At 39.1% G+C, this 27056-nt stretch overlaps 1 protein-coding gene across 3 annotated transcripts in view; it reads left to right on the forward strand.

Moving 5' to 3' along the window:
• The window catches only part of GRIA4 (glutamate receptor, ionotropic, AMPA 4), a 217047-nt gene that overhangs the window by 133673 nt on the left and 56318 nt on the right, over nucleotides 1-27056 (forward strand). For 2 of the 3 annotated variants that reach the window (XM_009999382.1, XM_009999381.1), the window contains exons 5-10: nucleotides 6954-7007; nucleotides 8064-8222; nucleotides 10035-10202; nucleotides 11812-11916; nucleotides 17837-17947; nucleotides 26577-26783. In XM_009999382.1, the coding sequence (XP_009997684.1) occupies nucleotides 6954-7007; nucleotides 8064-8222; nucleotides 10035-10202; nucleotides 11812-11916; nucleotides 17837-17947; nucleotides 26577-26783 (804 nt within the window). Of the gene's footprint in view, nucleotides 1-6953; nucleotides 7008-8063; nucleotides 8223-10034; nucleotides 10203-11811; nucleotides 11917-17836; nucleotides 17948-19283; nucleotides 19753-26576; nucleotides 26784-27056 lie in introns of those variants that run through there. The other variant, XM_009999383.1, reaches the window with a different exon arrangement.

The following is a 27056-nucleotide window of genomic DNA, read 5'->3' on the forward strand; positions in this document are numbered from 1 at the left end:
CTTTTTAAAAAAAAAAAAAAAAAAAAAAAAAAAAAAAAAAAAAAAAGAAGTTTCTCAACTCTGCAAGAATAGCAGTGGATTTCCTTTCCTTTCTCCATCCATAGCAGCTCCATCCTCTCCCACCCATCTCCATCTGAGAAAGTTCAAACCTCAGCACTCTTTGTGTTAGATGTCTTCCAAGGTGTTTGCTGTGAGCAGCAGTTTCTTTTGAATTTGGCATACTGAATCAGCATTTCTGTCAGAGATCATCAGGTTGACTCCTGGTCTACCATACTGGCTGTTTCCAGTATGTTTTTCCTACTCTCTACCCTCCCCTACATGTAAGAACTAAGTGGGATGTTTTTCTTAGCTCTGTTGGTGCTACATATTGACAAGATCAAGCATCGCTGCTCATCCAGGGCTGTATTTGCCTCTAAACACAGAGGTAAAATTGCTGTGCAGCATCTGGCACGTATTTATGTTTCTATATACACAGCTGAATTAATACATCATCATAAATAGAATGTACGTTGTACTTTATAATATTAAAAATTAAACATGGAGGTAAAGTTGTCACATAGCAAAGTATTAGTATCATTAATCTTATTTTGTAAAAATTACAAGCCAACAAACTCTGATTAATAAAAGCTAATAATACTTATTAACAACCATGATAAGCAGTGTCTGAGACTCTGTTCATAGCTGTCTAACCAACTCAGTTTTACAATGTGTTACTTGACATCGCTGATCCCCAACTTCCCCAGCCTTAAAGAGCCTTGAAATACATAGCTAAAAAGTACCATATGTTTGTTGGCACTGAAAAGCAAATCTCTCTGATGGGTAAAATGCAGCAGGCTGTCACAGATAGACTGATAATTATTACCATCAAAATTATAGTAAATACTTGCGTAAGTGGAGAAAAGTACAGAAGCTGACATGTTCCACTCTTTCTTGGCCTGCTCTTAATATTTTGCCACAGGAGTGCTGAACCTGAAAAAGTAATATTTGACTGCTGAATTTCTCTAAATTTGTCAAGTAGTAAATTTTTGTGATTTTAGATAAGTATTTTTTCTCATTTAACTTCCAGTGTATCTGCTAGATGAAACTAGCAACTTTCAGTTTTGCAAATGACATTAGATCACTGACATAATTAATTTAAGATAATAAATTCAACTATAATACTTTAATAAATTATAACATAATACTTACAGGAATGCAGAAATTAGCCAGAGACATTAATTATACAATAATTCCTCCACAATTTCTTCTGCTTTCTTATTTTTCAAGAACACAGCAGAACACTAGCTCAAAGGATCACTAGTAGAGCACAGATAAGTATTTATCAAGACATGTGATTCCTTTTACATATAGTTTAGTGGCATAATGAGAATTCCTTTATCCATTGAGTCAGAAATGGCATGGACTTGCCCTATCTCTCACTGTGTCCATTTTTTTCTCAGTATCTTTTTCATTTTCAGAACAAAACACTCACAATGAACCACAGGAGGAAAACTGTTACCAAAAAAATTCTTATATGCACAGCACCAAGTAATTTGGGCCATTAGCAGCATTGTTGGACGTACACTACTGCAAGGGCATAGTAGCAGCTCTCTGTGTATCTCTTTTAGGTTTGGGAGATTCATAAAGTGCCTTTTTCTCATAATTTCTTTCTCTCCATGTTGTTTTTTTTTCCCCTAGAGGTCTACCAAGTTCCTTCTAAGCACCACTGTAATGTCAATACAAGCTGATAGTTCTCCTTGAGGAAACCAGCTGTCAGCACAGCCACCAGCATCTTCCTCACCCCACAGAGCCAGGAGAAGCTCTTTGCATAGGCTTATTTTCTGTGAAGCAGCTGGGATTTTGCACACAAAATTTTCCCATGTTGCACAGTAATAAAACCACGTATTGTCACTGCACCACACAATGGATTGGGTTTGGAGCTGAGAAATAGGTTATTTCAGTTACTGAAAGAACAAATAGCTGATTGGAGACAAAGGATTAATACAAATGGTTCAGGGGATTTGTAAAGTGACCACCTCCTTACAGCCTTCCTTTCAGGGGGCTGTGTGGGAAGCATCTTCCTTTCCACTCAGCCATGCGTGGGGCAGGTGTGTGCACTGCTGTGCAGGCTCAACACCTGCCTTCACATGAAGAAAGAAATGCCAATTTGTTAAGGAGCTACATTTGCTTTGTTTGTTGCTTTCTTTAGCATCCTCTGATGGCTGTAGGCTGTTAACACCCTTTCTCCAACAACAGTGCCCATTTATGAGCACTAGCTGTTAAAATTAAGCTTGTTTCTCAACTACTTTTTTATGGCTTTGTAAAAGATTTATCCTTTCTTCAGATATTGTACAAAATCCCATTTCAGTTGTGGTTTATGTCTTCGCCATTTCTGCCACAACTTTTCAGGTCAGGTCTCAATCTTCCATCTTTAACAAGTCTCCACACTTTTTGTATTAGACGGACTTCATTTTATTGCAGGTGTTCTTTTTCTTAAGGCAGCAGACTGTGACACAATAGGAAAGAGGAAAACCTTTGTTAAAATCCCATTGGTAATGCACAGCTATCACCCTTTGAAGAGCTTTAACTGAAAATAAGTCCTTTTCACTCCAGCTGTACTGACCTCCATCTGCTGGAAATCATAACAAGGGACATTTCCTGCTACAGAAGTTAAGCATTCTTTTAAAATTAGTTGTATGCAATATCCATTTCATAGTAGTAGAGAACTGAGGGCGACTTGGGGCCTTATTCTCTGTTCAGATGTTAATGTAAGTGTGGAAATGGTTTTCTCAGAGTCAGTGAACTTGCCACTCCTGGGAAAAAACGAAAAAAGAAACAGAAAAGGATCAAAGCAGACACTAGTAGCTCTTCTTCCCCATAGGGGAATACTTTCTGAATTTCCTAGGCTAGGCTATTATTCACTTAAATAGAAGGAACATATTGAGTGATAAAGTGGGAAAGTTCGGAGTGTGTCTAAAGCCTAAGTTGGATTCAGATCTCAGTGCCCATGCTTTCACCACACTTTACAGTCAGTGGTATCATTCTAGTTACTTTTGATAGCAACTGAAATCACTAAAATTAAAAAAAAAAAAAAAAGACATTTTCTTAATTGAAGTACAGTAGATGAGCAACTAAAAATTTTCACAATATATTCCTCCTTTTAGCTTCTTACACATAAATGCATTTGGTAATTTGGATAGAGGCTAAGACTGATTCATTTTTTTTTCCTCAAAATTTATCTTTCTGAAGACACTCAGATATAGAATAATATTTGGGAAAGGTGTTGCATCAGATTCTGAAATAACTTGGTAACCTTATGGCTTTAATATTTCACTCTCTCAGAGTCTATCATGTTGCACTTACTGAAACAAAGTATTTACACAGAATCACAGAATCACACAGAATAGTAGGGGTTAGGAAGGACCTCTGAAGGTCATCTAGTCCAACCCCGTACTAGAGCAGGATCATCTACAGTAGATCACACAGGAACATGACCAGATGGAGTTTGAAAATCTTCAGTGAAGGAGACTCCATGACCTCTCTGGGCAGCCTGCTCCAGTGCTCTGGAGACATTCAAACCCCATCTGGACATGTTCCTGAGTGATGTACTGTAGGTGGTCCTGCGGTAGCGGGGGGTTGGACTAGATGATCTTCAGACGTCCCTTCCAACCCTGACTACTCTGTGACTCTGTGTTAAGGATAGACTGTGGCCATTTACTATACTGCATTTCACATCAAGGGTGGACCCAAAATACACAAATTTGTATTCCTTTGAATAATGCCAAACAAGAATATGTGCCCAGAAGCAACCTGGAAGTTAAGTTCAACCCAGTGACCAGGTTAGAGATAGTCTAGAGTAAAACCCTGAAACGTACATGCTGTGGATGCCAGGACAGATCCTATGCTATGGACTTTCCCACTCACTAACGTAGATGTTAGGTAATGCAACTCTGTCCTCTCTATGCTGTAACTGAGCTTGGCCCTTCAGTCTGAATTTAGGGGTGCACAAGGAAGTATCTGTGTTTTTAAGGTGCTCTAAGATTTAGTGAACTTAAACAGCAAAGGCTTTCTGGAACACTCTCTCATCTGTCAGAGTCTCAGGCCTGTTTTCCCTTTCAGAATAGATTTGCTGGATCTTTTACTTCCCCTTTCCACTCTGCCATAAAAGAAAAATTTTATTCCCTCATTCACTAGCACTCACCCATTTAGTTTCTCGTTGAGGACAATACCTACTATTATGTGTATGGAATGGTTGAGGTCTCATTTCTGTTAAAACTCCAGCCACCGCTACCCAGTTAAAAGATAGAGAAGTGTGGGAGTTTGCACTCCACACTGAGGAGCTGTCAGAAACTCCTATTATTATGAAAGACTGAAGTTCATTGCTTCAATTCTTCTCAGTGCAGAAGTACAGTATAGAGAAAGGTGTTTCTTGAGGTAGCAAGAATTCATATCCTATTTTATAGATAATTATCTTCAGCTTTGAGTATTTGAGAGAGAAAGATGACTGTGTATATTGTGGATATTTGAAAGTATGAGATAGTCACAGAAAGCTGTTTCACTAAACAGGCACTTTTTTCCTAAATCATAAGCAATTCCTAGTTTGTAAACTGTGTGAACAATAACCATAAACATTTTCAAATTCAAAATCAGAATTATATCCAGTCTTGGTTGGAAATGCAAACCATATGGCATAATTTCTCTTCTCTGTCTGCATGATCAACATTCTTAGGGTGAAATTCCTCTCAGTTAGTGTTAGGGATATAAAATGTAGGTGTCTGCATCAAAGCTAATAATCATCAACTCTTTTTCTCATCGGTGCAGAAAAATATACACTTTCAGGGCACAAGCTGTGCAATTAATTTTAGGCATGTGCTTTAGGATAAGATGAATCATTTCCCTAAGTGCCTGCTTTTTTCACTGACTAGAAGGGAAGTTAAGGCAACTAGATGATACATAAACGTGTACCTTTATCACTCATCCCAAGAAACGATTTTTGAGAGAATACCATTAAGAATTCAAATGTTTTCTTTCAAAAATATTCTTTATTGTTCACATTAAATCTAGAAAACCTGCAGTCATTCCTACATTTATTTGCAAGCACAGAAGCAATTGCTTGCACTATTTACTCTTTTTGACTGTGACAACTATGGACATGTATCTGATGTTCCTCAGTAGTTGCAGGTTGATCATGTGCTTGTTTTATTTGACTGATACGTGACAATGATCATCACAATTTGTGTTACAAAATTAAACCAGGGAACAGAACGCTAAGAGTGTTAATTGCCAAAGCTATGTCACCTTCCAAGAACTTGAAAGGAGCTGCAGTGATTTGCCCAAGCTGAGAATCTAGCTATCATGTCTCACATATATATATATATAATCATGTCAGTCCACTTACCTTCAGACTGTAATACCGTAGTTATTTTAAAATGTCTTAATCTCTATCAGTTGGCATATAAAGGGGAGGTAAACATGGTTTTGTTACCATGCATTGCTGAAGGAGTACAGATGTAAAAACATTATTGGTGTCAGGGATCACATCTCCATTTGAACTCTCTCCATGTGCCAGCAGGAAAAAAAAACAACAACTTGACAGCATCCTCCTCACTTGTGTTGAGTTAGTCATAGGGAAAAGTGTGGTTTCCCCCCCCGCCCTCCAAAATTTGGGGTAACAAGGGTATTTAACCACTGATCTTATGGGAGTTTGAGTCCAAAATAAGTCATTCATTTATGTGACGGGTGAAAATCTGGTGATGACTTGGGGCAGCAGTATCTTTCAGGGCTTTTTTAGGCTTACATTTTCCTTTTTTAAATACAATCATTTTAGCTACAAACTGTAAATGAGAAAGACAAAAAAGGATAACAGGCAAATAGTTTATTCCCTTTATTACTTTAAAATGATGGAATTAAACCAGATCTGTCAAGATGCTTATGCCACATCCCTTGGAGTTTTTGTCTAAACTCTGTTGTTGATCGTGCCATATTAAGACTGTAGCAACTGCACATCATAGAAGTAATCATAGAATGGTTTGATTTGGAAGGCACCTTAAAGATCCTCTAGTTCCAAGCCACCTGCATGGGCTGGGACACCTTCCTCTGCCCCTCTGCTCGGGGCCCCAACCAACCTGGTCTTGAACACTTCCAGGGATGGGGCTTCCACAAATTCCCTGGGAAACCTGTGCAAGTGTCTCACCAGCCTCACACTAAAGAATTTCCTCCTAATATCAAACCTAAATCTTCCCTTTTCCAGTTTTGACCCATTATCTCTTGTCGTCTCACTACAAACCCTGTGAAAAGCCCTTCCCCAGCTTTTCTGTAGCCCTTTCAGGTTGCTGTAAGGTCTCCCTGGAGCCTTCTCTTCTCCAGGCTGAACAGCCCCAACTCAGCTCGCATTTATAGGAGAGGTGCTCCAGCCCTCATGGTTGTTTCCTTTTTTCCATCTCCTGGTGGTATATTTTGGTTAAATAGTAAGGGCAGCCTTGCCATTCATTGTTGCTTTGTCCTTGCTCATGCCTTTCCCAAAGTCTTTAATGTATTACTAAGAGCTGAACAACACTTGTAGTACTTGGCAAACAGCTTAAATCCCAAGAAATGAAAGCCCAGTTTTATTCATAAATTCTGCAAATATTTAAAATAATATGTACATCAGCAGGTAGGCTTTTTAGCTAATAAGCTAAAAATAGCTCCTCCTCCTGAATTTGATATACTATTTGATAGTATACTACAGTAACGTTCTCAGTCATATGTAAAACATTTGGATTATTAGTTCCTTAGTTCACTTACTTTCATTTTAACTTCTTTCCTTCATTAAGCACCTGGAAAGTTATAACTATCTTATTGGGGAAATACTCTCAACATTATATTATTGATGCTATTTCATTTAGAATTTATAGTTATCCAGCTATGAAAACACCTTTCTTGAGAAAACAGTATGACATTGTTTTTTTCTTTTTCTTTTTTCTTCTTTCATACAGATTGTGAGCGTGGGAAAACATGTAAAAGGATACCATTATATTGTTGCCAACCTGGTAAGATACTTTTCTAGATTTATATCCCTGCTCTATAAGTGTAACACTGGGGTTTACAAATCTCTGTCCTTAACACTTTTTTTTCCCCCTGATGTATTGGGTTAGAACCCCACTTTTTCTTTTTTTCCCTAAATCTTTCTCTTTTTTTAGTTAAGTGTGATACTACACTTACGTTTGAATGGATAAATGATAATCAGAGGAATTTAAGAAAATAAAAATAAGAAATGTCTGAGCTAGCATTAAACATAGCAGCCAGGAAAGGAGCAGAGAAACATTAGTGCTTGCTTCTTAGGTTGCTTTTTGCAGTTTGTATTATCCAGTTTCATGAAGTTCAGTTATGTCTCTACAGGCAAATTTTACTGAAGAATTTGTCTTTATATGTGCTGAACTGAGAAACTAGTAAGTCATGCAGTATATGTACTGTATATTTTCTTTCAATGTTGGAGGTCACACTGAGGTTTCAGTGTATAGCTGATCTGACAGCTACCACCATATTTCATAAAAGTGTGATAATGATGTTAGTTTTCCCAGCACTAATGGTGAGATCCTCATGTGCTGTCTCTGCCTTCTAATGTCTATTATGTTATCTCATTATCTCAGACACAATGAATCCTGGAAATATTTTTACAGAATAATGTTGTTCATTTTGCAAACATGCTAAGAAGCAAGGATGTTGATTAAAACACTAGTACAGTGCTCATTCATATCTACCAACTTTGACAGAAAGTGGATTAAGACTTTAACATTCTGTAGACACTTTTCAGTTGATTCACCAAATGCATTTATTCAAAAACTGTCTGCCATTCCCTGCAATGCATTGCTTAGTTGTCAGGACCACCCTAGAAATAATGTGAGAAATTTATTTCTTAATTTTGTTTCATTCTTTATTGAATAAATGAAAATTATCAACAAAGTCAACATTATTCTCTGGTTTTAAGTTTTGGCTTTTAATGGAAACCTGGTGCTGAACATTCTTTATGCTGCCTCGCTGACCTAGAACAGATTGAATCTACAGTGCTGTACAGGGACAAACAAAATCTGAAATTGATTTTCTAGGGATTCAAAGATATTTCTCTGGAAAGATTTATGCATGGAGGAGCCAATGTGACTGGATTTCAGCTAGTAGATTTCAGTACCCCAATGGTAACCAAACTGATGCAGCGCTGGAAGAAGCTGGATCAGAGAGAATACCCAGGATCTGAAACCCCACCAAAGGTACTGGCTGATCTGAAGCACTACCAAAGATACCACTCAAATGTTCTAAGTTATGATTAACATTGTTCTATACATAAATGAAGACCTTAATATTTAGGTAGAGAAGGTGGTTGATCTTATACTGGCAACTAATTGTGCCTGTCCTCATGATTGTTTGATAGAAACAAACTGCAACGCATTTCACTGATGTACTTTAATGTCTGTTGTCACTTATTCTCCAACTTCACCCCTTTACTGACAGGAATTAAAGGTCAAATGCTTCACTGACAACTTAATCTCAACAAATTCCACATTAATTAGTCTAATTATCTAGATTCACTTAGAGCGCAGAGCTTTGCCAACAGCTGAATTCTTCCATATGAGAGATACAAGCGATGGGTACCCTTTGCATTGGAGTTTCCTCTGGAAATTCTATCCACATCAAAAATGAGTGTAGTAATCACTTGCAGGTGCAAATCTCCCAGTGAAATTACATCCCAGTGTTCCTCTATCCTAATCCCTAGCAGATGGATAACAAAATGTTTCTCTCACCTATAATTTTTTTGGCCGGCAAATCACAGCATAGATATAAATATGGCTTCATAAAAATAGTTTTGTTATTATATGTACTAATGCGTATCAGACCTAGTTGAAGCTGGGTACCTTTGTGCTGGGCACTGTGCAAAGATAAGCAATCAGCCTTCCTGTGGCTGGGAGATTGGTAGGTTGGCAAAGTCTAGAGGAATTATCAACATGATTAATAAAAAGCATAGCTACATAATTTGGTGGAATTTATGTTCTAAAGGCAAAAACATTCAAACAAGCAAAAAAACCACACCAAACAACAAAAAAACAACAAGGATGCTGTGGGCTATGGAGTGCAGAAATCTCCAAGTACTGGTGACAGGGACAGTTTAGCCTATAAGATTCCTTGCCATGTGAATACAATACAATTGTGCTGTCTCCTTCTGAGAAGTCAGCATGACTAATCTGAATCACGTATAATTCACCTATGTATGACCCATTTTTGAGATGATAAAGTTATATCATGTCCTGAAGAGATTGTGATATGCAAGACAAAGGAAAGGAAGGAAATTAATCTTGAATAAGTGAATTTACATTTTGGAAGTTACAGGGCATATTAATAGCAGCCCTGGGCATGTGAAGAACTTCTGAGGCAGTATGTCCATCAGGGGACCATACTGAGAAAATGTCCTTTTGTTAGTGTGGCTCCAGATCAGACTAACATCTGTTGAAGATTTGCTCTACATATTTAATTAGGCATGTTCTCAGCCTAAAGCAGTAACTGTTGTTAGTGTAAAAACACAGACTGTTCAGTGCCCTATGTCATTTAGGGAGCCAACAGAGGTTTTCCAATAGGAAGAACGTAACCTTGATCATTCTTAAAAATTCCAGTAACCTGGATATTTGCTCGTTAGCTGTGCATTTTTTCAGTTATATTTTCTCAGTAAGCAACTGTTTATTTCTTTTTGTTGAGTAAGTTGGGTAAGTGGAATTATTCCCTAATGTATAAGTCAACTGGAAAAAAAAGATAAGACTTGAATATCTCCAGTTTAATTTGTTTCTTTTAATAATCCTTCAGGGGCAGATTTCTCTACTCTTAAGGAATAGTTCTAAAGATAGAGTACTGAAAAGTACTCTTCTCAGTCCTGCATTTGTTCCTTAGCCAAAATTGCTTTTGATTTTGAGGGTTTTTTTCTAAATGAAGGTGTAGAAACTGCTGCATAATGAATCAAACTAGAAATACCTGAGACAGCTGATTTTTGTAAAGATATGCCAACTCTAAAGCAGTGCTTTTGTTCATCTGTTTAGTATACATCTGCATTAACATACGATGGAGTACTTGTGATGGCTGAAACTTTCCGTAATCTTAGAAGGCAGAAAATTGATATTTCAAGGAGAGGAAATGCTGGTGATTGTCTTGCTAACCCTGCAGCCCCGTGGGGTCAAGGAATTGATATGGAGAGAACATTAAAACAGGTAAGTATAGGCCTTATTTAATTGATCTTTGTGAATATTAGATACTAGTTATACAGTATATGAATTGGAAGGTATTATACACAAGGGTAGTAATGGGAGTTGCCATTTGGAAACAGCTGGGGCTATTCTGGTTTATGACTTGGAATGAGATCAGAGGGGAACTACTACTTTTTTTAACTGCTGTTAGTTTTATTGACCTAGTTGGGACTTCCTCCACTGAACTTCTGAGCTCATCTGTTACTTTTGCATAAAACCTGGCTGTACAGCTATTGTCATTTAAGGAAAAAGGTATAACTATGTAATATCAACTTTCAAATATGTTTCTGTTATCTTGAATAAAAGTAGATTTCTCCCAGGGAAATCACATAGGTAGTGTTTTCTTTAAAAAGAAACAAGCCAGAACTATTGTTCTCTGATGTCAGGATTTTGAATTCCTGATGAATACGGATGCCTAGAAAGTTCCAGATCTCTGTCAAGATGATTAAGCTTTTCCTTTGAATGGGACAGTAAGAAAATAAAAATCCTGCAGTAGAATTTAAATCATTGCAAATGAGCAAGCCACACTCAGGAGAAACTGCTGAGGAGAAGTGACTGCTGACAGAGCTGGCAGCTCTGTGCCTGGAAGCCAATGTTTCAGTCCTGGAGAAAAGGCAGCAGAGATAGAAATGGAAAGAGAGAAAGAGTAAGTGGTTTAAATCCACATTCTCACTCTTAGGGAGAGAAATAAAGCATTTTGTGTGCTTTGCATACTCTGTGCTGATGCACAGCTCTGTAAAAACTGAGAGAAGCATGAAGTCAAGCTACTGCCTTCAGGTGGACAGTACGAGCCTTTGAATCTGACCAAAGAGGTTTGCATGGCCAGATCCTGATACAATCAAAGCCAACAGCAATATGGCCATGGCTTCTTTGGGAGAAGGGCCACAATCTGGGTATCCTTCAGAAAGGCAATAAGGTGTTGAAAGAAATAACAAAAACCTCTGTTCTCAGCTGAGACCCAAGTGGTGGAAAGCTGCCACAGCCCATCTTATGGCTTTACATCTGTCCTTTTCCACTCTGAGGTTTTGCAAACACTCTTTTCAGGCCCTATGCATGTTACCCATCTTCTGTGATAGTAAGTGCTTTGCTGGGGCAAAGCTGGTTGTCAGGTTTATCTTGATGAGCAATATATCTTCAGTGTGTACACTTAATCCACCAGAGTGTGAGCAAAAAATATGTATTAGCTCAAGCCAAACATCCTTTGGGTTTATTTCATGTGATCCAAAAAATATTCCACAGGAGTGATGAGAACAGTCAAAATTGTACTTCTCCTTAGGATCTGTAGCTGGAAAGTGTTGAGCTGCACAGCATGGACGAAGATAAAGTCCATTGTGTCTCTTTGTTAGCACTTAGATACTGGCATATCTAAGCCTAATTTGAGCATGGTTTGACAGGAAAAAGAAATACAAAGGAAAAGTACCCAACCTTTTTGCTCTGTAATGCCTGACTATTCTACAGTATTGCTGTTAATTATAATCTAAGGATATAGACAGCATAACTTTCACTGCTCTAAGACATTTGGAATAAAGAATATAAGGTTGAAACTTCATCATGCTTTTTTTTCCATTTGCAGGTCCGAATACAGGGATTGACAGGAAACGTTCAGTTTGACCACTATGGTCGCAGAGTCAACTACACCATGGATGTCTTTGAGCTGAAAAACACAGGCCCTCGGAAGGTAGGTGCTGACAATATTTACTGTTCTGATATCATATATATATATATATATGAGTTATATATAATGAAATGATTATGCAAAAAAAAATTAAACTGGACTCTGTGGGGCTTAAAAATATAATATAGTGGATACATGGATAATATTTCTCGTGAAAGAGGATTTAAACTGCATTTTCTACTAGATCATATTATTCAGTGCAACAAATTAGGGAACACAAGAGTGCGTCTTGGAGCAGTGGGCTGTCAGTCAGTCAAGAATACTAATGAAAACCAGCTGTATGGCATGTTACTAGGCTACTGGGTGAAGGAAAATGGTCATAACTCCAAATAGTAGATATTTCTTGTCTCTTATCCAAAGATCTGTCTTCCAGATCACTGGCAGTTTTAGAGTAATTTTTATCTTCTGTGTAAACATGAATCAGGATGTAACTAACAGAGGGCTTTTAAGGGGGAAAAGAGAGAAGAGAGGAAGAAGAGAAAATGCCATGAATATTTATATTTTCTGAAATTAATTGCAGTAACTAATCCTGTGTTCTTGATTGGTTGCTTGTAAGCAACTTAGGTAAATGCACATTATGTATGTCTAAGCAGATGTCTGAATGAACATAGCTTAAGATTCAGCCCAATCTCTTTGAAAAGATAAGCCTGGGTATTTTTTTTAACTCTTTCTTTTCTGTGCTGAAATTTGTCCAATTTTTCTCATTTTTCATAGTATAAAACAAATAAAGAGCAGAAAATATATTCAGGCTCAAAGATTTTATTTCTTTTGCAGGCACTGTGGCCTGTTCTGTTTACAAGGTCATCAGAACCAGAAAAAGTGAAAAGCTGATGGTGAATAGGAGAATCATAGCTGCTTGAGTAGGGCCAAGGCAATCAGAATTTAAATGGTCCTCTGCTATCATGCCAGAGGTGGCAAGTCCAGTATATAGTACCCCAGATGAACTGTGTGTCCCCAAAGACATTCCACGGTGATGAGGAGGTAGTGTTAAACTGCAGACCCAGAGTAGAATTCACCCTGGGATGAACAAATTTCCAGTGTATCACAGTGTAGAGCTGCAAACCAAAGCATGTTCTGCTTTGTTTGGTGTGTTGGTGCAGTTTGGAAGGTATGACAGATGGCTGAAGAACAAATTGGGCAAGGTGAGTCTGTCTTCCTTCTCTCCTGGGAAGCCAAATGTCTCCTGCCAGGCAATGAGTATGACCTTGGTGCCCCTCCTGCTCCATTTCTGGTTGCACACTGCACTGTCAGCAGCCAGGAGGATTCATGAGTGGCTGGGGTGCATGATGTGGTGAAATATGACCTTTCCGTCATCTATACCCAATTGTACAGGAGGGAAGGCAAGGTGGAAAAGATGTGGTTAATTAGGTCACAACTTCAGTAACTCATTAGGGAATTTGCTTGGCAGCAAACTGTCAAAAGTGGCCTGTTTTTCCTGTTCTGACATTTGTCACCTGGTTTGGGAGAGGAGTCTGACTGGCACCGCTGCAGGGATATCCCCCCCTTCTCTTCTTGCCTGACGTTTAAGGACAGAGTGGCTGCACATCGAGGAAATATGTCTGTACTGTGCTAGAGTCCCAAGGTGCCTTTCTTACCTTTTCAAGCATGCCTTACTGCCACTCTTAAGCCATTACCTGTCTTTGTTATAAAAAGCTGTAGCAGCTTTGACAGATCTGGCTGTTCACAAGAATTTATTTCTCATGTACTATTACATAGTATTTTATATGTGATCATTGGACCAATTTTGTGGTCCGGCCTGACAAATCCTATCTGATATGTAAGAAATGCCTATACTTAATTGAAGTAAGAAGCCTTCACTTTTAGTGTCTTCCCATGTCCTACATAACATGACTTATGAGTCACCCAGCAGTATCTTTTCAGGACTAGCCTTTCCAGTCAGAGTAACACATGCCTCTAATGTTTAGAAAAGTGATTTTCATTATCCACAGCCTTCAGGAATGTGATCAGAGCACTACAAAACAGCACAGCTAGTCCCAGGCAGACTTCCATATAGTTTGGTAAAATGGAAAGCAGTAGCCAATGCTGATATTAATTGCATTTATGCAGCATTTCTTACATTGTTCTTGTCTGCAGAACAATAACAAAACCGGCTGATGAGGGGAATGGGTGTGAGGAGAAGGATCACAGAGATGTAGTGGGTGGCTCCTCTGACTGGGGAGTTGCAGTGTAGGGGTACTGACTCTCTAGGAAGGACAGACAGTGGGCAAAAGGAGGGATCATTGCCCTTTATGTGAGAAAGCAGCTGGAGTGCGTGGAGCTCTGCCTGGGGATGTGTGAGACCACTGAGAGCTTATGGGTTAGGATTAAAGAGAGGACAGGTGAAGGTGACTTTATAGTGGTGTCTGCTATGTGCCACCTGACCAGAAAGAACAAGTGGATCAGACTCTACAGACAGATGGGAGCAGCCTCATATTCACTGGCCCCAGTCATCATGGGGGACTTCAAGCATCCCAGTATCTGCTGGTGGGACAACACTTCAGGATATAAGCAATCCAGGAAAATTGTGGAGTCCATTGACAACAATTTATTTTTCCAAGGAATAGATGAGCTAATGAGGGGAGGTGCTCTGCTAGACCTTCTACCTACTAACAAAGAGAGAGGTCCATTGGAGATGTGAAGATCGAAGGCAACTTGGGATGCAGTGACAATGAGATGGTGGATTTCAGTAGCATAAGGACACGGAGAAGCATGAAAAGTAAGCTCATGCTTGAGGAGAGCAAACTATGCCTTCCCCAAAGATATACTTGGAAGATAAGGGGTAAGGCCCTAGAACGAAAAGAGCCTATAAGAGCTGCTTAATATTGAAGGATCACCTCCTCCAAGCTCAAGAATGTTCCATCCCAACAAATGTCAGGAAAAATGCCATCCTACATGGATGAACAAAGAGCTTCTAGCCAAAGTCAAACACAAAAACAAAGGATATAGAGGGTGGAAGCAAAGATGGGTAACCTGGGAGGAATACAGAAACATTGTCCTAGAGACAAGGGTGAAAGGCTGGAGCAGTGAAGATATATCCTTGGTGAAAGAGGAGCAGTTCAGAGAATATTTAAGCAAACTGGACTTAACACAAATCCATGAACCCTTAAGAGATGCATCCACAAGTGCTGAGAGAGCTGGCTGATAGCATTGCCAGGACACTCAATAATCTTTTGGTTCATTGTGACAACTGAAAGAAGTACCCAAAGTCTGGAGAAAATAAATGACACTCTGCTCTTCAATAAGAGCAAGAAAGATAAATCTGGAAACTACACCTCAATCCCAGGGAAGGTAATGGAGCAACTATTCATGGAAGCCATTTCCAGGCACATTAAGGACAAGAAAATAATCTTCACTGAGGGGAAGTCATTCCTAATCAACTTGATATACTTCTACAATGAGGTCTCTGGCCTGGTAGATAAGGAGACAGCAGTGGATATTGTCTACCCAGACTTCACTAGGGCCTTTAACACTGTGTCCTGTAAGATTCTCCTAGAGGAGCAATTGGTGTATGGGCTGGAAAAGCAATGAGGTGGACTGAAACCTGGCTGAAGTGTCAGACCTGGGCAGGATCATGGCAGGGGACGGTGATCCATGGTCTGAATTCTAATTAGAGGCCGGTAACTAGTGGCATACCCCAGGGGTCAAAACTGGGTCCAATCCCATCTAACATCATTAATGATCTGGATCTGGGGACAAGTGTGGCACCAGCAAGTTTACTGATGTCACCCAAGTGGGAGGAGTGGCTGATATGGCAGGAAGTCATGCTGTCATCCAGAGAGACCTCGGCAGGCAGAAGAACAAGACAAACAGGAGCCTCATGAAGTTGAACAAACTGAAATGTAAAGTCCTGCACCTGTGGAGGAACAATTCCAGTCACCAATATATGCAGGTGGCTACTAAGCTGGGAAACAGCTTGGCAGAAAAGGCACTGATGATCCTGGTGGACACCAAGCAGAATGTGATCCAGTAATGTGGTTTTGCAGCAAAGAAGGCTGACTGTATCCTGGGCTGCATTATAAAAAGTATTGCCAGCAAGTTGAGGGAAGAGATCCATCCTCTTTACTCGACCCTTGTGAGGCCACACCAGAAGAACTGTGTCCAGTTCTGAGCTCTTCTGTACAAGTTAGACATGAACAATACTGGAGAGACTCCAACAAAGGGCCACAAATATGATTAAAGTACTGAAGCACCTTTTCTTTGAGGAAAGGCTGAGAGGGCTGTGACTGTTAAGCTTGAAGAAGGGAAAGCTCAAGAAGGATTTTATGAATGTACACAAATATGTGAAGAGAAGGTGACGGCCATGGTGTAGTCATAGAAAAGAGAATAGCAAGAAGAGGAAAAGGGAGGGTGTTTGCTAGTGAGCCACAGGTTAGATCAGAGCCAGCAGCTTCAGCTGAGGGATTTTGCATCTAGTGTGCTGAAAGGATTGATGGGAAGGTGGAATTGCGCATCGCCAAGTAAAAATGAGACAAAGGACCACTGTCATGAACTATGTGCCATTTCATAGACATCCACCTTGTACTGTAAACTTCATGCACATAGCATTCCCAGCATTCCTTCCTCATGTCACCTGGAGCAACAGTAAGTGGTTGGGAGGAACTCTAAATCCAGAAGTACCACTTGCTGATACAGATGCTAAACATGGTATCACCACACAGACTGAGGAAATGGAAAACGGTGAAGTTTTTCAGGTCTTTTATCTACTTTTGGCCACCCAAAGACATAGTACATAGCCTGTGAGGATTTTTGGGGAGAGTGTGGGAGGTTTGATGTGTTCACTGAACAACTCCAAAAAGCATCAATAAACGTCTGAAGGGCAATCTTTTCTCAGGCTGCCTTCATCCCATCTCGTCTTACAGCAAGCACTGCATCTGTGGGCCCTCACAGGAAAGGACACTGGCTCACGTTTTGCAGCCAGCAGCATCACTGCCAATGCACAGGGCACAGCTGCAGGCTGTACTGAATACCAGAGGTGTGCACTGCATAGAATGATGCCCGTATGTAAGACAAGGCTTCTGATGCAGGCATACCACTTTCAATTTTTTTATTTTTTAATTTTTTTTTTCTCCAAGCAATACAAGTGATTCAAACCTGGCTTTAGAGTTGTCTTTTGCCACCAATGAACAAAGGCAGTTGTTTCACCTTAAGGCTGCTCTGGATTGGTTTGTGTCAGCCTAAATTCAGCCAGGGAGAGGAAAATCTGATTTGTTCCACCTCCCTATAGGCACTTACAAGACATACTTTTAGAGTGAAGTAACTCTCACTCTAGAGTCAATGAGGAAAACAAGCACTTTTCTAGGAGAGGTGCTTATCCTGCATGAGCTGAGTCACTGTCTGGTGATGCTGTCTGTCCAGTCAGCGTAAAGAAAGCTTTGAAAACAGGGCTTCTAATGTCGGTACTAAAGGTCAGTGCCAGCAGTTCAGTGGAACAACTCTGACATAAGTCCCTGGCTTGGGGTCTCCTGGAAGGCCCACAATGGAGCAGGGACTGTGATTAGCCATTGAATTGCAAAGCTGTCATCCAGATGTCTTTCACTCCTCCATCTAAGAACAGAACATATGGAGGATTAGCAAATGAAAATTTTGTTGTGGACAGCAAAAATTGTTATATCTCATTTATGTCCCAGGAGAGCTTCAAACTATTGCAAATGGGATTTAACATGTGTCTCTGGTCAGAGTAAGTAGCTTGGATCATTCGGGAACAGCTGAGTGGCACTGATACCAGGTCTGAGCCTATGCAGCAGTGCTGGTGGTGTACCCGGATTCATAGATGTGCCCCACCCTGTGCCTGCCTGTGAGTGTGGGAGCACTTCCTTTGATACGAAATTGTCTTTGGCTCACTCAGTTCTTATAGTAATTTACATTTGTATGTATGCAGAATGTAGACTTCTCTACAATAACTTATATACATTTTGTTTTGCAGGTTGGTTACTGGAACGATATGGATAAATTAGTTTTGATTCAGCCTGAACCTACACTTGGAAATGACACTTCAGGCATGGAGAACAGAACAGTGGTTGTCACTACAATTTTGGTAAGGTGTTTCTTTTTTAAGTGCTTATACTGGTGTGTGAGAAACTCATTTCTAGTTACCGTCTAATGTAGTCTACCAGTTCCTAGGTTAGTGGGAGGCTAAGAGCCATGTATCTTCATTATCTTGACTGCCATGTCTGTACAGAGGGGTTTTATGTTACGCATTTAATATAATGATTCACTTGAAATAAGTTTTTTTAAATAAAGTTGCGGTATTTTTTTTCTTTTAAGCAGTCTTTTCCATTTTTACTGAAGTAACTCTCAGAAATGTAAGTTAATTCTTTGAAGCTCTAATTGATAAGTCTTGACTGGCAAGAAAGTGGAAGAAAAGAAAAACCTGAAAACTCTGACAGAATTGAACAGAGGGTATAAATTTAGATGCCTGTAATACGAGTGTCCCTTTTTGTCAATACATTATAAATTCAAAATTGACATTAGCAAGAGCTAAGATTTTAAGTAGTGTAATTCAGTCAGCCAATCAGAACTGGATAATCTACTTTTAATTTTGAATGAAAACATGAACTTAGTTGACGCAATTGAACATATTCCTTAATATATTTATTAAGCATTTCAATACATTTTTGGTGTTAATAAATTCTAAATAGTTTAGGGGTTTGACTTTCCAATGTTATTGGTGTTTTTGAAAAGTGGTTGCAAAGGAGAATGCAGTTCCTTCATTCATTCACATTTTTATTTCATTATTTTTCAAACCCGTTGTTTCTTACAAATCTGAATTTTGAACAAAATATTTAACAATTTTCCTTCTAAAGTCAGACATGCCCTTTTAAGCTGATGTTTGTCAAAGCCAACTGGCAAAGGGTGACCTTTACCTGACCGCTTTTAAGATTTTACATCTCAGTTCACTGCCCTTTTCACCTGCTTCATTTAGACAAGACATTTTAACCCTTTAGAATAAGCTGCATTTCAAATAGGAAGGAATATTCTGTGTGTGGTGTTAAGCAATATTTTTTCTAGTTTAGTACAGAGTTGAAAATAATCCAAAGGGAAGTGTCAAGACATTTTCCTACTGAAAAATGCATTTAGTTTCCTGATTTCCAGTAGAGTGTATCAGCATTTATACATTAAGTATGTCTTAACAAATCTCTGTTGGAAAATAATCATTCCAGGATGCAAACCAGCCAAACTAGTATACAGGAATTCAGAATGTAACTCCTAACCGAACTGTGTGACTTTTTATTTCATTTTATGTTGGTTTTTTTGCATGGGACATTTAAAATATATGTATCTTTTTCCTAAAAAAGAAAAAAATTAAAAAATAAAAAAGACTTGGTGATGGAAAAAAAAAGTGTACTTCAGTACAGTCCTCCTCTTTTCAGCCTCTGATGAAGAATCCTATTTTAAGAAATTGATCAAGGAAGAAAAGAGTCCCAAGATGCTGCGAACATTCCTAACTAAGGCTCAAGTATTAACCACCAGTCTAGTAGCATTGAGCTAATTTTTCCATATGGATTACTGTTCCTCTGACTGGATGACCAGGCACTGAACCACCAAGAAAAGTTCTGTGACTAATCTGAAATGTCTAGAACAGATGAAGTTAACCTTCAACTTTGCCAAGCTGAGAAGAGAAAGATGTGAAAAACAAGCTTTCAGTCGAAATTTTCCTCTCATACCAATCCTGATATCTTTGACTGAAGCTACCATACATGAATCCTGTAATTTCCATAAATAGCTCCAAACTTAGGAGAAGCGAGTAAAAAATAATAATGAGAAGTTATATAAAAGGTTCCTGTTTGCTAGAAAGCAAAAAAAGGAGAACAAGAAAGCTTTTCAAATGTGTTATCTTGCCTATTCTGTTCGCATTGAAACATTTTAATGTGCATAATAAATGTTATCTTCAAAAGAACTTTTCCAGTCCCTGTATTGAAAGGACTGGTGGTATTATTTGCAAAACCAAAACAGTGAATTAATATTCCAAAGCATGCTCTGTGTCTATGCAGCATGTCATTTTGGGATAGATGCAGTTATTTGGAAGCAGCACTACCAAAACTGTCCCCTTTCAATGTTTCAAAATCACAGTGCAAGAGAAATATATCAGAATTTGGTTTGAATAAGAATATATGGTGAATTCTGCCTTATCATGCTCATCTTCCACTGACTCTTCTGGGAGTTGTGCACATGATGCTGAAGGCAGCTTAGAACCATGATTCTTAATACTGGCCTGCGGGGGCAATGTATTTAGCATCCACAAGCATATGATCTTGCATATAAAGAAAATATATATTTAAATAGAATAACCTTCAGAATGCTGTTATTTTGCTTTTCTCTGTATTATAGTTGTGTTGCAAATGCCAGAGACTTCTTCACCTCTTCATTGCCCTCTTCACATTGAAGGGAAGTTGAACCATTGTAGATGACACATATAATTTTGGTTGCATGCATATTTTCCAACTGAAAAGCTTCTGCAAACTGTGCTGTCAGGCTTTTCAGTCCTCAAAAACAGGTCTCGTGGCAGCATAAGAAAAGTTTCCAAGTTTTCAGCATGGCTCACTTTACTTTTTGCCTGTAGCCAAGTAGCACAAGTTGATTTGCCTGCTATTTCTTCAGTTTTAATGTGTCTGTGCTTCCTTTGCTGTAATATGGCTGTATGGCTACTGCATAGACAGTGCATTATAACAAATCAGCTTTGCTCTCAAAGTACAGTGTTTTCTACTTGGCAAAATCTTAACATTCATTTCTAACGTAGTGAGATTCCATAGAATTTATTTTCCAGTTTTGGTTTAGTGCATAGACACTCAACCTATCTCCCTTTAGTCATGTGGCAAAAAAGCAGCCTAGAGAGAGGCTGCAGCAGGGGCAGCTGATGTACTTTATCAGCTGACATGCAGCCCTGCTTTTTATAGTTCCCAGGAGAGATCTGTGTTCTGCACCTCATGTGGTGCACAGCCTCCTGCACAACTGGCCCTCTGGAAGGGACAGATGCTCTACCTGTGTGCAGAAGTGCTCCTTCCAGAGGATATTGGGACCTCCAAGTGCACAGTAGGCTCATTGTATGACTTGAGAAGGGACATCATGTGCAACCCTGCTCTAACACTAAGGAACATCAAGTGACTTCTTCAGCTAGGAAGAATGATCAGCTCTAATTTTTCAAGTTCAGAATTACGGTGAAAAGTTGTTGGGGTAGAATATAGGGGAGTAGGCTGGGAAGACTAGTCTAAACTCTCAAATTAATTTCATGATACAGAAAACTCTGTAGCTACTCTGAAACTGCAACACTTAAAAATCCCAACAACTTTTTAGAACCAAAGCTCAATGTACATGAGATGCGTCTGCATTGTGGCTTCCAGCTCATTATTTTAGTGAGAATGTCCTGGTATTGGCAGATTAAGCTTCAAGGGCTGGATTCAGTTCATGGCTCAGTTACCTAAATGCAGATAACTTTACAAAGGGTATTGATTCAGTTGCCCACTTGTAAGGACTCAGTGACATTTAAGACGCTCCAGGGTGTATTGCCTACCCCCATGTCTTCGAGTGGCAGGATGACACTTGCCTCTCTCACACCATATATGACCACTCTTACCTGGTTATCTCATCTAGTGTATGTTGCTTCAGTCCTGTAGGGTAAGCTGTGCCACAAGTGTGTAACTTTTCATCAATGTCCACAAGAATTTAGAAATTGATTCAATGGCCTGTCAGTGGGTATCCAACACTGAGGGTATCAGACCAAGGCCAGCACAAGGGACATGGAGAACAGCAGCTGGAGGTCAAGAAGGTTACCTTAGTGCATCCCAGATGACAGATATCCTTCTTTACTGGGAACTATTCCTCATTGTTGTGACTGGTACACTCTTGATCAAGCCTTACCTCCAAAATTCTAACGGTGACCTTCTTTCTCATAATAGAAAAGCATTTCTTATTAAAAACTTTATTAATTGTATTTTTTAGTAGACTGGAGGAAAAAAAAATAAGTTTGTTGCATGACAAGGATAAAGACTTCAAACCGAATCCTGGACACTTTATTCAGAAAAAAAAAAAAGACTGGTACACTCTTGATCAAGCCTTACCTCACCTTCTATTGGCATCTACCAAAGTTTCTTTCAGAATAAAGTGTGATAATTTGTGCTACTCCTGTTCTAAAAATGAGACATTTCCTTGCACAATTATTTGTCGCTTTTATGAACTATTTTTACAACTTTTAAAGATTAGGAACTGAACTTTATAATAGGAAAGCCAAACATAAATCTGTTTGGTATTTGAGTTAGTTACTTTCCCCCCTTCCCTTATAGTATGGATCATCAGTTGTGAGCATTTTACTGTACACATGAGTTTGTGGCAATGTGGTGGAATGATTTGTTTACATCTATAAAGGTAATTGTTGCAGACATCAACTTGTATTTACAAATGTTAAGTATTGTTATAAAATTGTGAATTCTATAAGTAAAGCTTGCACCATTTCAAATATCTGTTCCGTGCTAGTCATTGATCTTTTCAATGTGGACTTTTCCTTGATTCACTACTCCATAGAATACTATTATGCAGCTGAAATCTTGCAAATATTGTGGTGTTAAGCCTCATTCAGCAGCAAGTCAAACCCATGTTTTATATCAGCAGGTTAAGAGTTTATAATTTAAAAATGTAGTAAATACAAAGATGGTAGGGAGAAGGAATATTTTTATTAGACAAGATGCTATAACTGGAAACACTGAAAAAGTATGCCTAGTGTTTTCAGCTATTTCAGCTGATCTAGAAGATATTACCTCTTTCATGGGTATCTTCCAACTCTTGTATCTTGTATCTAGCATGGTTACACTAACATTACTACTAATTTAGAAAATGCTATCCATGTAACAGATTATACAGAAGAAAAAAAAAAAAAAATCAGTGACACAGGTAGAGAAGAGCATCAGATGTGACTCAGTACATGCTATTGATCAATTCAGATATTTCATGACTTTGCAGTGTGACCTTGCAAGTTCATCTGTGTAAGTTGCTTATTAACAAAGCAGTTGAACTTGCCTATCAATGTCCTGATGTTGTAATAATAACATCTGCACACCTCATCAGTTTGAAACACCCTCAAAGTCTGAAAGGGACAGAATTTAAAACTAGTACCACTATTTGATTATTTTTTTTTTGCAGAGAGTCTGTATAAGAAAGCCACACTCAGTCCCACACGCATACCCCCCATCAAATTATTCCTTGAAAATACATCTTTCGTTATTTGGCAGTTAACTAGACAGAACAATTATAGAAACTGGTATGTATGTGTGTACGTATGTAAGTATGTACGTACGTATGTATGTACAAAATAGGTAGGAGGGAAAGTAAAACAGAGTAAGTCAAAGGTGGTAGGTGTTCCCATTGTTTGTAATTGTATTGTTTCACACTGGCAGATCTCACTCCATTGTTGTTTCTTTTAAAGCAGTCACAGCAAGAGGCCCTGCATTACAAGAGATGTTCCTTGCTGTATTTTGTGCTAAATCAGTAAGATCAGAGTGTGTAGAAAAATGGGGGGAGAGCAAATGTGGTTCCTCCAAGTCACCCAGCAGATCCCTGACAGAACCCAGGTCTTGAGTTCTCACATCGCGATCCATCCACTGGATGTGACTGTCACTGCTTGCACCTACCCAGGATGGTGCTGGAGCCACTGCTTCCCCTTTCCACATTCCCTCACAGAATGCAAGGAAGGAGGTCTGAAGGATTTCACCTTCCACAGGAAGAATAAGGCATCTGTCACTATGCTTTGCTATGCTGAGACAGTTGAAGTGCTTTTTTGTAGCAGGCCTGTCAGAGAGCTAGCAGACATTTTATCTGGTCTTTGAATAACTGCTTTTGAGATACAGCAAGCAAATGTAACTGATGCTTGTAAGGAGAGTCCACAAATGCAGGATACTGGACAAGACTTGGTTGTATTTTTAGACTGCAGTTGGCTAAATCAATGTCAAGAGACAGTAATTTTCACCTCTGTTTATTTTTAACCTTTTTTTTTAATGGAGTAGCATATTTTGGCTTTTCCTCTCAGGGGAACAAAAAGCCTACAGGAGGGGGGAAGGTTTGAATCCTAAGTCCAAAATACTTCCCAAAATCAAGATCTACTGCAAAGAGAGGGTAGGACCTCTTTTCCCTGCTCCTCTTCCCTCTGGAGGACAGAGAGTTGAGACTAAGCTGATTTAACTGGGGATAAGAATACAAAGAGTGGTGCAGGCTGCTGGCAATACTCAGCAGTTTTCCTTTTAAAGATACAAACACTGTATGGGCAAAGGCATTGCACTGCAGTGATTGCAGTGCACAGATAGTGCTACAACTCTGTGGTCTCAGTGCCAAGGTCATACACATCAGAATGATAACAGCTTGTTTTGTGATTGCCCCAGTTTTAGAAGTCCTTAGTGATCCTTAGCCCTGCATTGGTCATAACTGTGTGCTCAAGAAATGCAACAATCTGCTGTCACCACCCTCAGATTTCTCTGGGCATCTATATATAGGTGAAGGAACCAGGTAGTCAGAAAGGGTTTTACTTAGGAAGTAAACATTGTGGACACTTTTCTATGCTGTGAAGTTCCTTAGCTCAAGTGGACAGGCTTGATCAATGAGGCAAGACCAATTGTATAAAGTTCAATAAGGCCACTTGTTGGGTCCTACACTTCAGCCACAACAACCCCTGGCAGCGCAACAGGCTTGGGGAGGAGTGGCCAGAGACCTGCCCAGCAGAGAGGGACCTGGGGGTGCTGATTGACAGCAGCTGAACATGAGCCAGCAGTGTGCCCAGGTGGCCAAGAAAGCCAACACCATCCTCGCCTGCATCAGGAATAGTGTGACGAGCAGGACCAGGGAGGTGATCCTGCCCCTCTACTTGGCCTCGGTGAGGCTGCACCTCAAGCACTGAGTGCAGGTTTGGGCACTGCAGTACAGGAAGGACATTTTGGTGCTGGAAAGGGTGCAGAGAAGGGCAACTAGGCTGATTAGGGGTCTGGAGAACAGGTCTTATGAGGAGAAGCTGGGAGAGCTGGGGTTGTTCAGCCTGGAGAAGAGGAGGCTGAGTGGAGACCTCATTGCTCTCTACAACTACATGAGAAGAGGTTGTAGTGAGGTGGGTGTTGGCCTCTTCTCCCCAGTGACCAGTAATAGGGCAAGAGGAAATGGGGTCAAGTTGCACCAAGAGAGGTTCAGAGTATGTATTATGAAAAATTTCTTCATGGAAGGAATGGTGAGGCATTGGAACAGGCTGCCTAGGGAGGTGGTGGAGGCACCATCCCTGGAGGTGTTCAAAAAATGGGTAGATCTGGTGTTTCAGGAGCTGGTTTAGTGGTTAGGGGTTGTAGGGTGGACGGTTAAGGCTTGCCCATCAAGTTCTTCTTTTTTTGTGATCCACACCTAATGGGAGCTACATTTATCCAAAAGGAAAAAAATACCTGACACACTGAAAAAAATTTTATTTGGTTTGTGCCCCTGTTGTTCACATAATGTGATGTAGCCTTCATTGTTTAACACTTAATAGAGGTTACAAAATTTCTGTTGCTTACAGCTGACATGGATGTAGTTTCAGTAAAGCAGACATTCTCAGACTATAAGTTTACCTTTATTTTTATTTTTGCACTAATTGTTCATGTGGGAAAGAAAGATATGAATAAGGCAGATTACTACCAAGGTTAGTGTCAATAAAACCCAACATTCACCAGGGCCAGCAAAGAGAAAACTTAAATTGCTAGTATTTTGATGTAAATTCAAAAAAAGGGTGACGTTAGTGACAGATACTTTTTCTGAAACTGGCTATGATTATGAATTATGTGGAGTAATTTAAAATAACACTAGAAAGTGTAGTTTTATGTAGTAATTGCTAAAGTCTTAATCCACACAGAGCAAAAAAAGAAAAAACGTGACCTTGTTCTCCCACTGTGACCTTGATTTCCCAATCACATAATATTTAGAAATGTGATAGTATGGTTTATACAGAGACTGTAAGATCCACTTTTCAAGACAGGTTTGACTTGTTTTCAATGGCACTCACCAAGCAAAAATATATGGTACTTCTTTTTCATGCAACATATAGAGTCAATGTCAGCTTAATATCATTCTTGGCCATGCATATTACTTAGATTCATCCTGAAAGACCTTTCAGAATCTGCACTGTTTATTTGAAGGGCAAGGTAGTGTTTCCTCAGGAACATATTTCTTTGTTCTCACTAAAACACATGTAGCCTCTTAGTAACTATGCATTCTAAACCCCAAGAAAGCAAAGATCATGCATCTGAAATTACATAGTAACTACACTATGTCAAAGGCTGTGCTTACTTACTGAAGCCAAAAGCAGCAATAATACTTTGACTTATCCCAGTCTTTTGCATTGTGTGGGTTCAACTGCTGTTCCTGCTTTAATTTTAGTGTATACTGCACTAAGGTCTTTAATTTAAAACACTGTAAAATGTATGTGCACTCTTGTGTTTTCGTGTTTATGATTTTTAAGGTTGATAAATCTTTTGAAATTTATAAGACAGTTTACTGTTTAAATAGCATACCTTTTCAGAAGGATTTCTGTTGATACATTTTCATTTAAATGTGCTAACACTATCCATGAACTTTTGATAAAATTTATGTTGTTTAGTCAGTAGATGACGTTGGTTTTCAGAGTATATGCTGTATACTTCACCTTTACAGTTCTGCTTCTTTCATTATAGGAAGCCCCATATGTTATGTTCAAGAAAAACCATGATACGTTTGAAGGGAATGACAAGTTTGAAGGATACTGTGTAGATCTGGCGTCAGAAATTGCAAAACATATTGGTATCAAGTACAAAATTGCCATTGTTCCTGATGGAAAATATGGAGCAAGGGATCCAGAGACAAAAATCTGGAATGGGATGGTGGGAGAACTTGTTTATGGGGTAAGCATACCAATTTTTGAAACAGGATTTAATTTATCATAATATGAGTCATAAAATGGGAAGTATATGTGCATTTTATTGAACCTTGGGGTCACAGAAAAGAAACAGAATTCTGTTTCAGAGCTCTGTGTTTTCATTTATTTTCAAGAGAAAATTAAATAGCAAATACTACTATTTATTTAATTAGTGCTTTGTAATATAAGAACGTCCATAGTTTGCACATCCCTTAAAAATTCACTACTGTTAGAGAACATCTATTCTTGATACATAATT

This window comes from Chaetura pelagica, unplaced genomic scaffold (genome assembly GCF_000747805.2).
Source record: "Chaetura pelagica isolate M959 unplaced genomic scaffold, ChaPel_1.0 scaffold85, whole genome shotgun sequence".
NCBI lineage: Eukaryota > Metazoa > Chordata > Aves > Apodiformes > Apodidae > Chaetura > Chaetura pelagica.